Source organism: Chaetodon trifascialis, chromosome 1 (genome assembly GCF_039877785.1).
Source record: "Chaetodon trifascialis isolate fChaTrf1 chromosome 1, fChaTrf1.hap1, whole genome shotgun sequence".
Lineage (NCBI taxonomy): Eukaryota > Metazoa > Chordata > Actinopteri > Chaetodontiformes > Chaetodontidae > Chaetodon > Chaetodon trifascialis.
The window spans coordinates 21,947,751-21,962,334 of record NC_092056.1 but is presented as its reverse complement, the minus strand read 5'-3'; the positions used below and the strand labels follow the sequence as shown (position 1 = coordinate 21,962,334).

The 14,584-nt window shown below is 41.9% G+C and overlaps 1 protein-coding gene across 1 annotated transcript in view; it reads left to right on the top strand.

Moving 5' to 3' along the window:
* igdcc4 (immunoglobulin superfamily, DCC subclass, member 4) overlaps positions 1 to 14,584 on the top strand; it is a 52,530-nt gene that overhangs the window by 7,713 nt on the left and 30,233 nt on the right. The window contains exon 2 of the mRNA XM_070964632.1: positions 14,244 to 14,558. Within this exon, the coding sequence (XP_070820733.1) occupies positions 14,244 to 14,558 (315 nt within the window). The remainder of the gene's footprint in view (positions 1 to 14,243; positions 14,559 to 14,584) is intronic.

Below are 14,584 nucleotides of genomic sequence, written 5' to 3'. Positions count from 1 at the left end.
AGACACTGGTATTCGGTGTGAACCAGTATACCACCCAGACCTAATATATAGTAATATTTCCCTAAAGCAGCTTTGCACTGAAGTGCTTCTCAGTTGCACACAGATGTCAAATGTGTGCAAGTTGCTCTGTGGTAATGCTACTATCTGTTAATTCCTTGATCCCAGGAGCACAAATAGATACGCAAGTCTGATAGATTGTGCATTTTATCCTGTCGGCTTGCTGGGTCAATGAGGTTTGCCATAGAGTGTAATTGATAACTTTACATGATGTCATTTGAGATGATGCTCAGAGTAGGGTCACAGCTGCAGTGAAGGTGGTGTACAGTATATTATCTGAGCAAGCTTGGCTCCTTAGCCAGCACTGACCTCAGTCCAAGGCCTACTCATAGCCTCATTTAAATCCCAGCATTGTTCTATCCATAGCCCCAACTCAATTGAAAGTGGTTGTACCCTTGAACATCATCTTCATGTAAACATAACAAGACCGATCAGTGAAGCTGCAGCAATATTTTGTGAAATGAGGTTGCCTAACATCAAAGGCAGGCAGTAACCCAGCTCCTTATAGCAGTGGACTTTGGGATTTTTGAAGATGGTATGTCTCTAATAAGTCAATTTCATACACTTGTAAGGTCTTTATACCTGGTACAACTTGATTTCTCACTCACATTTGTATTCATTACTTTGGCTTTTATTCTCACAGTGTAGTTTCATCATTTTGTGTGTGTGTGTGTGTGTGTGTGTGTGTGTGTGAGAGAGAGAGAGAGAGAGAGAGAGAGAGAGAGAGAGAGAGAGAGAGACAGTGTTCTGGCTGCACTCACATGATCAACTATCCTGCATTCACATTCCTTCCATTCCTCTATCTGCTATCTGCTTGGTCACATGAGAGCTGAGGAGTTACACTGAAGGTGGCCATGTAGGTAAGAGTGCGTGGATAAATGCATTTAAATACTGAATAGCTTTAAAATGATGATATATTGATGAGTACATGCTATGGAAGGAAAAGCAGTTCACGAAATTCACATGCATACAATAAAAGGCTCCAGACTGCAGCGGTGGAGTGTGTGTGTCTTCATACCTGTATGTGTAACCACCATACAATACACACATTTATGAATCTTTTGAGCACTTGTCATTCACAGTGAGGACACACACACACCCTTTAGTTCTCATTCAAATGCAGTATATTACTAAAAGATCACAGCACACCTCTCTCACATCAGTGATGGAAAATGTCATTGTTGAGCACCCCAGTGTGAGCATAATGTGAAGCCTCCTCAGTGCGACGTGCCCTTCATCAGTGCATGTGCCAGGTAGTGTCACATAGCAGTCTCATTCATCATCCTGACCTTGTGTGAGATGCTCAACCTGATCCTTGCGCATGAGCACTAGACAGTATTGTATGTGTGCCTCACTTCAAAGAGCAGACTGAGGTAAGAGGAGAATGTTTTTAGACTGTTCTTCCTGTTGTCTGTTTTCATGAACTAATGTGACCCACATAAATTCCTCTACATTCACTGTGCCGCTGCTTGAATGAACAGATTCTGATTTGGATCTCCCGTGTTACTCCCATGTTAGTTTTATTGCTCGCTTTGTTGACTCATGCAAGTGGGCCTGGCACTTGATATGGCCATGTGGAGGCCCCATGCTGCTGGGAGGCCCTGCATGCAGGAACGCTGCGCTGTGATTGGAGGAAGCCAGACTGGGATGAATGAGCACTGTACATAGAGCAGGAGGCATGAGGGACTGCAGTGGTACGCCCCCTCTCACATTCTCTATCCCCCGTTCTCTGTTCTGCTCCCTTTCTCCCTCTTGTACACACAGTGGGACACAGGAGCCATGCTCCTCTCACCACAGCCCCTCTTTTTTATTTTTTCATTGTACGCTTTCATGCCATTTGTTGTTCCACTGGCTTTGAGAAGAGGCTCACTGTATGATCTTAATGATCATAAGTATAAATGTCGAGTTTGTGGTTCATTACTGTATGCAACACATGGCAGCTTTCATTATTAAAAGTAGTAGATGTTGGACAGTAGAGAATTTGTACATTGAAGTACAGTGTGACAGGTTCAAAGACAGGATGGCAAATACAGACGGTTTCAGAACGGTTTCATTATGCTGTTGGAGCAGTTAATCAGTTACTTGATAGACAGAAAAATAATCAACTATTTTGACAGATGAAGAGTGGTGTAAGTTGTTTTTCAAGCAAAAATGCCCAAAGTTTGCTGTTTGTACCTTCTCAGATGTGAATTTTTCTTAGTCTTCTCTGATATTTCATAGACCAAATGACCAATTGATTAATTGAACATTTCATCTTAAAATGTCAATAGTGTGCTATTGGGAGGTAATTAGATTGTAATAATGTAGATTTTGTTGATCTAGAGCCCAGGGGTCTGCAGGGGCGAGCAGCCAAATAATATGTAATTTTAAAAGAAGCTTGAAACAGTTTTCCATCAGAGAAAGAGGTGCAGCCCTTCAATTTGCAGCCCTGTCAGTATGTGCACAACCTCATTCAACTTTCCAATCCCCAAAAGTCACACTACAATCTTTGATTCATTCTATCAGCTTTCTGGCAGTGAAAGTGTGTGTGTGTGTGTGTGTGTGTGTGTGTGTGTGTGTGTGTGTGTGTGTGTGTGTGTGTGTGTGTGTGTGTGTGTGTGGTTAAGATGAGTGGGTGCAAGAAGAACCCGCTGTATCATCATGGGAGGAAACACAGCTGGAACAGTTAACACCTGACACAGCAGCTGTTCAGATTGTGGAGTGACTCACAACCTCACTATGGGTTCAGTGAAATGTTGAGCTCACTGTATGCACCATTGCTTAACTCGTAAATAGAGAGTTTTAATTTGCCATCAAAGCAAAGACGCTTGAATATGCACCATGTTTCTCTTTGCGTCTTTACAGAAAGAACCCACTGCCCAAGGAACAGTGTTCACATGGAAAGGTAGAGAAGAAGCCTAAATATTTAGACAGTAGAGACGTGTGTCTGTCAGTGAGACTTTCCATTTCTTGTTATTACACAGGCATTTCCACCTAGCCACCGAAACCTGAGAGCCCCCACCTCCCAGCTGGCTTTATCGCTGGCTGCTTCTCTGCTCAGATTATCACAACTGTGGCTTCTGACTATCGATTCATTTTCACGCTGGGTAGTTTTTGGCCACACGCACATGAAAGTGGCCGGACTGTCTTTTTATTACATTGCTATTGATGTAAAATAATTGAATTAGCTAACACAACCACCTGAAACAGCAGGCGAGCACTAGTCAAGCTTGATTTGAGGTTTCGTTTGTGGTATCCGGATTTATACGCACACACGCACACACACACACACACACACACACACACACACACACACACACACACACACACACACACACACACACACACACACACACACGTGCACACACGCACATATACGCACACACACACACACACACACACACACACACACACACACACACACACACACACACACACACACACACAGTGGAGTTTGCCTTCTGGAAACTGCCCAGTGCTATCAATCAGACCATCTGTCCCTGTCCACTCAGGCTGTATTTAGTCCAAGTACAGTACTACCTACATGTATGGCACACTACAACATCCTTCAGGACTCCTAGCAATTATCCACTGCAGCTGTGTCAATCTAACAGGAGGCACAAGGCAATCTGGTTATCACTGCTTTTGAGAGCTTTAGTGGTCCCTCTTCACAAAAGTGTCTGTAATCACATTTTGCTGCTCTCTTTCAGTCGAGTCTCAAGGCTGCCCTAATCCTTTCTGCACTGTTCAGTCCTCTATTTTGTTCTGTTATTCTGGGTCTCTTTCTTTGTCTCATGTCCTCTCTTTCAATTTTTCACCTTACATCCCTCTTCATTCACTTTTTTAAGTTTGTGACCTCTTTCAGTCAACTTGACACTTGTTCATGCAACACTATTGCGCTCATATGCCAGTTTTTAGCCAGTTTTTAGGTCTGGCTGCACCCACTATCATTCTGGCGCAGCTGAAAAATGCCCTTCCCAAAAACCAATCACAGTTGCCTTGGGTGACACTGTTTTTTGTGTTTAATTTGCTATTATTAACATGCTAACACCATAAACTAAGATGGTGAATATGGTAAGTGTCATACTTGCTAAACATCAGCATGTAGCGTTGTCGGCGAGAGCATGTTAGCAAGCTGACATTAGCATTTAGCTCAAAGCAGTGCAACAAACCTGTGAGCATTTGTTTTTGTTATAAAACGAATATTACATGCTGCATGAATATGACTGCGCTGGGTAAATTGAAGTGAGGTGAAATCTGTCTTGGAATTGTTGCAACAGCAGTGCAGCAAAAATTCCATAAAAACAGCAACAAATAGCAACATGTTTTATAATTGGGCATTAGCATTGGGTAAAAAGAAATTTCAGTTCATTACACAAAGCACCAGTGTTTGGACTCTTTTAGCAGAGCCCCTTTGTGTGGATCTCTAGTTCCTGAAAGGCCTGAGGTAGGCTATTGTATCGCTTCAGTTTAGAGGCTGTGGAAACCTGAGCTGTGGCCTCCGGGTCATGGGGTGTCCAGTCTCTGTTGATAGTGAGCTGGGCCGGGTGAAATATTCGCTGTGTTGGGTCACTATCCTCCTCCTACTCCTCCTCTTTCTCCTTCTGTTCTCCCACACGTTTTGTGAATAGGTGATCCATTAACAGAAATGGACTAGCAGAGTAAGTGTTGATGGTATCGACAGCACTGCCCTCCTACCGTCTCCATTTCCACAGCCTTTTCTCTGTTTTTCAGTCTGTTTCTTTGTGTGTGTGTGTGTGTGTGTGTGTGTGTGTGTGTGTGTGTGTGTGTGTGTTTTGTTTCTCTTCTGTGTCCGTTTTTTGTACATTTGATTGTGAACAGGGTGGTACATCAGCAGTGGTGGGGAAGCTGCTTTGAAAGCATCTGTCCAAGCTACCAATTACTTCACAATGGAAGAAATTGAACAACAGGAGTGCTACTTGAGGGAGAAATCTCATTTGGTTAACTAAAGCCACTAAAGTAATTCAAACTACTTTAAAAAAGATCAAATAGACAATGTCTATGGTGATATGAAATTATAATAAAATTAGTGCTGTCAGGCGATTAAAAAAATTAATCTAATTAATTACAGGATTTGTAATTAATTAATCTAATTAATCGCATTTTAATCTCATATCTGCTAAAGGTCCCCAAATAAAGAATTTGAATTCTAGGACATTACAATTCACTGACATTCACATTACAGCTGGTCAATTCTTTTCATCACTGTAGTTCTCGACGGTAGCTGGAAATTAGAGTCACATGACGCTATCTGAAACGCCTCTTTTAGGCCCTCGTCTTCCACGATTGAAATCGGCCTGCAATCAGCAGCAACCCACTTTGCGATTGAGTTTGTCAGTTTTTCTGTCGTGGCTTTGCTCATTCGTTTTCCTAACTCAGCAAGTGTGGGTTGGCGGAGTGAGCTCACCGTAGCACTAGCAGCACTAGCGGCAACTACACGTTTAGCGTTTAAATGATAATTCAGACTGGAGCTGCTACGGTGATAGGAAAATTCTTTTTTACACAAGGTACAAATCACTGCGTTCTTGTTAATAGTCCCGTCTTTGTTCTTTTTATAAATAAACTTGCCGTTCAAAGGTCCAAGTAGGCTTGCCTCGCTCTCCGGTGTCGCATCCCCGTCTGTTGTCACCCTGCTTTTGACCAGTGGCGCAGGTAAGATGCGACCTGCCACTGTAGCCTACGGGTCACTCAAAGGGCCAAATTTAAAATGCTTGCGCATTGACTTGCCACTCATGATTAATTGCGTTAATTTTTATAGCGCCTTAATTAATCTAATTAGCGCGTTAAACTGACAGCCCTAAATAAAATATAATACATATATAAGAAACGGTACTCGATTAGGTGCAAAAAGCACCACAGTCACAGGCAAAATATAAACCACATATTTTCTTGGTGGAGTTAGTATCACGTACTGTGTTTTCTTCCTCCACCTGAGATTCAGGTCTGTCCATGATGAAGCTGTCACTGCATGAGCACGGAGCAATGCCAGCCCGTTTGCACATGCACTCCACAAAGGTCAAGTGTGTGGTGGTGGCTGCCTAATGAATACGTTGCCTGGGCATGCCTCCACTGCAGTGAGGATGAAAGGAAAAGGCTGCTAGGCTGGTCAAAAGGGAATTCAGTTACAGTAGAGAAGAAGCAGTTAAATAAATAGAAGAAAAACATTCAATCCTTTCCTTTTATGGCTCACTGCATATCAGTGGTCAGTCTATGCATTTCTCCACATATGTAGGAGTGGTATGAAGGTACATCAAACATGTGATTTAATTTCACAGAATATTGGGAATCCTATCATTGGCTGAAGGGGCACTTTGTCATTTATGTGTGGTGCATTTGCTTCTTTCTTTCTTTCTTTCTTTCTTTCTTTCTTTCTTTCTTTCTTTCTTTCTTTCTTTCTTTCTTTCTTTCTTTCTTTCTTTCTTCTATTTCTGTGTTTGTCTGCGCTTGTCTGACAGTCTTTTTTCATCTTCTCGTCCCCATGTAAACCACTGTCCCCTCTCTACTTAGAGTAAGCTATGAACCGCTTGGCGCAGTGCCACCACAATCCATTCACTACAGCTCAGTAAGATGCACAGCCGCTACTATATCCCAGAGTGCACCCTGTCTCCCCCCCCCCCCATACACACACACATTTGTACAGTAAAATGGCAAAATGGCCACTTCACAGATCCTTCCTCTTCAAGTTACTGTGTGGGTGTGCATGCATCTGTGTGGGTTGTAGTGGGTGTGTGCGTACATGTTAGCGTGTAAATATGTGTATTTATGCGTGTGTGCGGCACATGGCCACAGATCTAGGGCATGTCGAGGTTTCTGGTGTGAATGTGTGTGTGGATATAACATGTATTATTCCCAGATGAAATAGCCACTACTTGAAATATGTGATATGTTTACATTGCCTCCTTTTCAAAGGATAGTAGGTCATGCTGGTTCTGCATTTTCAAGGTTGGACATGTTTTATTTAATCTTATTACATAATTCAATTTACACAGGTTAATATGTGTAAACTTTGCTACAAGAAGATTGGTGTTTCCCTGTTTTCTTTTTTCTTTTTTGCATGTTCCTCATCACACCTCTACTCCAGTTTTGTGAGGCGTAATGACATCCATACCCAACGTAGAACGATCCCCACCTCTCGCCAAGTGAATTCATTGGCAGAGAGCTGGGAAATGGCTGCTAACGTTTTAATGACTTAATGAGACCTAATTAGTTGAAATGGGAGAGAGGAAGAGAGGAGCCGTGGAGGTGATCTGTGTCAGTGTGTGTTGGTGCACAAGATTCTGAGCGTTTTCTGCTGTTCTTCACGTGTGCCTGCGTGAGTCGCTGTTTGTATGGGGTTTGAGTGCATGTGTGTTCATGCATGTTTATGTTGTCTCCATGGCAGGTGTGTGTGTGTGTGTGTGTGCGTGTGTGTGTGTGTGTGGGTGGGTGGGTGCGTCACAGCACTATGTAGCCTTTCTCAGCATTACCCGGCCTCCTCATCAGAATGTGATGGTGGGGGGTCAGGCCTCATTTAATCAAGGAAAAAAATTCATCTCCCATTAACTTAATTAATCTGTCGGAGAAAGAGAAGCAGAAAGGAACCTTGCTGTGTGTGTGTGTGTGTGTGTGTGTGTGTGTGTGTGTGTGTGTGTGTGTGTGTGCCTAGTGTTTCTAAGATGAATTCACAGAGGGATTTATCAACTGAACTATAGACGGGAAGTTTAAATTACATTAGTTCTTATTTATTTCCAGAGGTACAGTAATAAGTCTGTGTGTAACACTGTAACACGTGCAAAGGAATTTGCCTCTTAAGTGCTTTTGCCAAGAAATCTGTCAAAGAGATCCAGGAGAACCTTTTATATGTTGACTAATGGAAATAGGTTAGATAGCTTTTCTGGACAATGCCGTTATCTGCTCCACCTACAAGCTGAGACTTTGGAAATAACTAAAAGTAAAAGCCTATTTCCCATTAAATCTATCACACTTTTTGAAGTCTCCATTAAATCTTCAGAAGTGAGCTCAGCAACACCAAGTAGGCTCCGCTGGACTGACACAGGCCAATGGTGAGCCATCATTTCACATATCTCTACATGTTAACAGTGTTGTGTGTTTCTGATTTTCATTAAATGATTACAATGCAAGAAATCAATTGAGTGTGACTATTTAAGTCACAAGGTTACAATTCCTGCTGGGTTTGATTAGTGACTCCACACGACACTTATTCATCCAGACTGTGGAGGTTGGATGAAAGCGGTGCAGTAATGATTTTTTTTTTTTTTCCCAAAAGGCTGTATCAAAACTAGGGAGTAGGGCTGGGCGATAAAACGATAACGATATGTCTCGCGATAGACATGTAATCAAGATCAATAAAAAATGCGTTCGATAAAACATTCAATAATTTTTTCTTTGTTGGAAGAAACAGTTGCGAAGCAAGGTTGGTTGCATGAACAAAGGCACTCGCTTTCAGGTAACCGAGCAACGTAGGGAGTAATCGCAGATCAGTGAGAGAGACACGCTAACGTGCCAATCATGTAACAGTATCAAGTTCGGTTGCGCCATCTCGTTGTCTCGTGTTTGATGTTTTGCGAGGAGTGAGATTAGAACTATGAACTGAGTGTTGCAGCGAGTGAAGAAACTGCCAATAAAACAGGGAATGTCAGCTCGCCAGTATGGAGTTTTTTTGGATTTTATAAGTCGGACCGTAGTCAGACCAATGTGGTCTGTAACTTATGCAAGACTGTCGTCCCCACCAAGACCGGTAATACCACAAACTTGTTTAACCACCTTAGCCGTTGTGATGGCAAACTGAGGCTTCCTGAACCACTGAATCTTCGCAGCCCATTCATTTGCCAGAAGGTTCACTACCCGAAGCTTCATTCAGTTCTCACTAGTGACACCTGCTGTGGAAAGAAATAAAACTAATTTTGCTCATCACCTGAGGACACTTTTTCTGTGATTGTAATAAAACATAAATCTTTGTCAAAGTTCTCTCACACGCACATGTTTATGCTCATTTATAAAATAATTAATTAAGGAAACATTATTTTTTGATTACAGGTGCCTGTATGAACACCACAAATAAAACATTGTTTTTGTGCTTAGCGCAGGGATGTGGGACTGGGAATGTTACACAGGAGACACTGTTTCATTGAATGGTGGATGAGAATGCTCATTGTTTTTTATCAAGAAAAATATGTTGTTGTTTTTTTAACAGGCTAAGACAGTTCCCCTTCTTAGAAACAATCTCTCCAGCCTTAGAAAATACCCTTTCACATTGAACAGAAGATGCAGGACAACATAAAAACATGAGAGCCAGCTGGTAAAGGTGGGGATGTCAGTGTTTCTGTCTACTCCAGTAGACAAGGGGATCTTCTGTTCTTGCCAGGTTCACCCCTGCTAAATAATGATCTGCTTCCACTGTGGCATCTGCTGTAGCACTTGAGCTTCTTCTACTTTGATCCACTGTTGTGTCCAGCAGATGCCAAAGGTCATCTAATAAACGTTAAAAGAAAAAACATTAGCAGTGGCTCACATTACTACTGTACCAATTAATGTTAATTTTGACAAAACAAAGTAACAAACTACTTACTGTTGTTCATGGATGTTATTGATATTTAAGATGTTGCTGAAGAGGCTGCTACCTGAGCTGAGGCGTTTGCCACTGGCAGAATTTACTGCAGAGTTCCTGACAATGTTGGCACATTCATACTTCAGCCTTGTAACAGCCTCTTGAAGTCTCCCTTGACTTAAGAAGCCCAGTTTTTTTTAAACCTTGGGTCCAGTAAGTGGGTAATGTTATCACACTTTGTGATTCAGCTGTTGTGATGATGTGCAAATAAAATATAATCATTCACATATACCTTATTGTGAGCAACCATGTCAAAATACTCCCAGACAGGAGAAGACTTCCTCTTTCTTGGAGGCTCCATAGAAAGAGAGGATGAAACAACACTGTAACCCTCCAGCTAGGTTTGGTGTAATTGTATGTACCCTAACTAATAGAAGCTAATACCAGTAATAATACTATGACTAATGATAACAATTGTTATGATGGCACTAGTACTGATCTACCTATATAATCTACTTCACTCGCTAATAATCTATTTATGTAATATACTGAACTTGCTACTGACATGCTGAAGCACTACCACCACACTACCATAAATGCCGACACACCCACAAAGACGCATGCGTTTTGAACCCACTTTATACGGAAGCGAAACTCGGAATAAGAGAGTTACGTCGCCCACACAAACCGAGGCCTCGTTTGTCATCGGTCACGTGTTTTCCACAAGCATGATACAAGCCTCGAATCGGGGCTTCATCTGGCACGCCCACTTTTACTTGACAGACACTCCGACATGTCGAATCATTTGTCACATCATTACTTAGCCGCGCTCACGCTTTGGAGCACAGCTGAATTTGCCCACGTCTAACAACATCTGCAACAGCAGCGACTGGCCCATAGGGGGTGCTGGGGCTCACCAGCTGTGGAGGGGAGAGATAGTTTTTGCATTTTTTTTTAATCAGTGTCAGTTTTACTTAATAGCGTGTGTGTGTGTGTGTGTGTCCCTACATGCAATTTAAACCTTTTAAACAACATTTCCACCAACTGACACTCATTAAACAGTGAATTTCCACTGACAGACAGTGTGTCATTCTCTCATGGGCCACTTGGCAAAGCGCCCCTGACTTGCAGCTAAATAGCCAATCCGGTTATGGTTGCTAGGGAAAAATGATGAATAATTGGCCTATCAACGTCGCCAAATTTAACGCCTGTGGGGCGCTGGAAATGTCGCCCCAAGCGCTACATAAAATACGTGAAGGTTTAGGATTGCTAGAGCTACGTGAGGAGCCAGTGATGTCCTACGAGGGAAAAAAAGTACGGCGACGAGGAAGAGAGGCGATGGCGAAGGCGGTAAGAGCTGGAGGTCAAGAGCAGCTTCCACCAAATTTTGTGTAATTATTATTAATGTACCCTTTTGCGAGACGGACGACGGAGCTGGGACCCGACAAGCCTGAAATCAACATTTACCAGCAAACCAAGGAGAAAGATAAATTGTACAAACTGAGTTTTTGTCGGAGCTGGTTCAACTGTAAGACATGGCGGGCAGGTGCAGCTTATGCACTTTTCTGTTTCCCCTGTATCCTCTTCAGAAGTTTCAAATGTGATTCGACTTGGACAAAGACTGGACTAACTGACTTAAAGCACCTCTCCGAACAGATCAAGAAGCATGGGAGATCCAAAGTTCACACGGAGAACTGCGTAAAGCTAGCTGTGTTGGGAAAGATTAGCCCTCGTGGGATGAATAAAGGCATATTGAATTGAATAGCAACGCAGCTAGATGATGGGCACCGCATTGCTGTAAGAAGGCACAATGAAGAGGTAGATAAAAACCATATGTAATAATAATATAGTTTTGGAGGCTGCTTTGTTGTTTCTCTCAGGCTGTGACATGCAATGACAAATTTTGCTGCTTCTATGGCACTGATGCTGTTTTCTCCAAGTAAATGTTGTATTTTTTCTTGATTAGAGAGGGTATTAAAATCATCTGTTTATGTTTAATTTTTGAACTTGGTTCTCAATTCTTTGTATATGTTACATTTTAATAGGAAATGTTCTGTTTCATTCTCTCTTCATATAATAACTCAACCCACACTTACGTTAGACACTTCCCCCCTCCACTCACTCACTCACTCACTCACTCACTCACTCACTCACTCACTCACTCACTCACTCACTCACACTGTTGATTTGTATAGATTCAGCTGAAATCATACCCTTGTTGTGAATTTATCCCTTGATTGTATTGTATAGTATTTGATAGCATAAAGTCTAATATAGCTGTAAATTGTTACTTTTTCTTTGAAACTGTGAAATTAAATTATTATTGTTGTGGAACTGTTTTCATTTTCCAACTGTTCATTTGAATGCTTATCCTAGATTAGGCAGGGAAATCTGCACACCAGCCTCACCAAGAATTTTTTTCACCAGCCGCCACTGATCTGCAACCATAGCTCCACCGCACAAGCAGCAGACCACCATGCAGAGGTATCTGCTTCAGTGCCTTATGACAAATCATCTAAAAGGCATAAAAACATAAAGGAGGCAGTGGCATATAGCTAAAGACATGCTTCCGCTGAATACTGTGGAGAGGCCAGGTTATAAAATTACACGTGCTTTTTTTTTTAACACACTCGCAATAAAAATATAATTGAATAGTTCATGTATGTTTAGAGTAAGAAGAGTGACTAAAGTTATTCATATGTCTAGGCTGGTTTTATAGTTCAGTCAATCTTACTGTACTGTATCATGTTTGTTTTTTTTTGTATATTACAGATATCAAGTCTTCCTCAGTTTTCTCATGTTTACAAAACACTGCACATATCTGAAAACATTTTATTCACTAGAAGGTGAATCAGCTTGTGAACTTCCTGCACTAAACTTGCAGGAAAAAAAAGATTCTCTCTGTTTACATTTTTACACTTTTATTTCCATTTATTATTTGAGTGTTTTCCATGGTTGTGTTGACATTTCCTTTCCTTTCTGCCTTGATAGCTGAGGGGATTATAATCAGAGGAGGGTTAAATTTGAAATAAAAATGTTTAAATTTTATTTATTTTTCTCCTGGTCCTTATTTTAAATAGGTTAAAAAATATCAATAGTTATCGATATCGACCGATATAAAACACTTATATCGTGATACAGTTTTCAGCCATATCGCCCAGCCCTACTAGGGAGAGTTGAGAGTGAAGAACTTCCACTTTAACAGAGATTAACTTCACCTGATTGAGAGGATGACGTCTCTTTCACTCTTTCCCTGTGGGTGTGAATGTGTTGACTTCGCCGCAGCAGTAATGGCTGCACCTGAGAGCGCAGAGCAAATCGGCAGCCGGGAGTGTTTATACTGGACGTCAGACAATACAAATATTAAGGTTTTCAAAGCAATATGTGGTCCCTCACTGAAGCTCCAAATCTGCTGAATTGGTGGAGGTGCTTCAGTCACAAAAGCTAAATCATTTTTTATTGACGTGACGTTATTACATTGAAATGTGCTATAATGGAGACGCTCAAGACAAGCAGTTCATCATTTGCTGTGCAGTAGACTGAAGGCATATTTTGCTCTGTTTTACCGCAGTTGTACCTACGTGTCTGACTGTAGCTCTTTTAAAAGGTTCGATCTTTGTGATTTGTGAAATGTGGGCATAAATATGTTTGTTCCACTCCACATAAGCCTTAAAAGAAGCATGTTTAGTAAAGTCTGTTTTACAATGTTACAATTCTTTTGTCTCCTAAGATCCTCTGCTATGTTTCTGCCTTTTCTCCTTCCATCTTGTTCTTCACAGAACTGAAATCAGACTGTGTTTCACTGCACTTACTGTTGTACAGTAGAGACAAAAACACAGAAATGTTACTGACAGTGTAGGTGAGATACAGGAACACAAAGATAGGAGATAAAATTGCAAGGAGTATGTTAAAGCATGTGGGTTAAGGATATGCTCTCCTATGTTACATTTAATAAAATACTAATCACTTGAAAAAGCAGTTTAAAATAAAAATGACAGCATGGTAAAATTGTGGGGGTTAAACAGCAGCATCTGCTTTGACTGCAGTTTATGGAGCTGTCTGCTGCTCATTTCACACCAACTAATCAACCTCTCACTCCAGGACTTCCCCTCCTTCTCACTGACTTTAATGTCCTGCTGCTGACATACAAATCCCTTCATGGCCCCTGCACCCATTTCATTTTCAGAGCTCCTCCTCTTCCTCCACCTTCTCCTCCAGCCTCCTCTCTGTCCCCAGAACACCCTGCCTCTGGAATGTACTACCCCTATCCATCTGTGCTGCCAACACTATTGATTTTATTGAAGTTGTGCTGTAAAATGACAAATTGCCAAAGGCTGAAATTGATAATGAAGACCAAAATAGCCAAAAATGACAAATGGCACAGATGTATGAATAATTGGACCAATGACCACCAAGTGCAATATTACATTTATAGCTGAGCTGTGAATGTGTTCACACAGCAATAAAAAGGTTCCTGTAGACGATTACAGTGAGGTTCTGAATATGTTCTGCACAAGTTCGTCTCTCAAAACAGATCAGAAAGTGATCATTTATGGAAACTTTTTCTAAAATTGAGAACAATTTTGACTGCTGCACATACAGAGCTTGGTTGACAAACGTTTTTCCTTTTCCCACACAGAAAAGCCTGTTTCGGTGGAGCTGAGCTGCGGGGCTGGGCCCAGCCATGTAGTGTTGGAGCCAGGTTTACCCCTCTTGCTGGACTGCAACCTTGGGGCCAGCGATGCACCTTTCAATGTCACCTGGCTTCAGGATGGCCAGCCTTTGCCTCTGGAGGGGGGTGACTTCCTGCGGTATTTGGCCAATGGATCCCTCCTCCTGCTTCCCGTCTCTAAGGATGGCCACCCTCCCCAGAGTGCGGAGGGTGGCTACAGCTGTGTGAGTTCCAGCGCACTTGGAGCCCTGACCAGCCGGACTGTAAATGTTCTCCTAGCAAGTAGGTGTTCAGCAGCTAGATTTGCA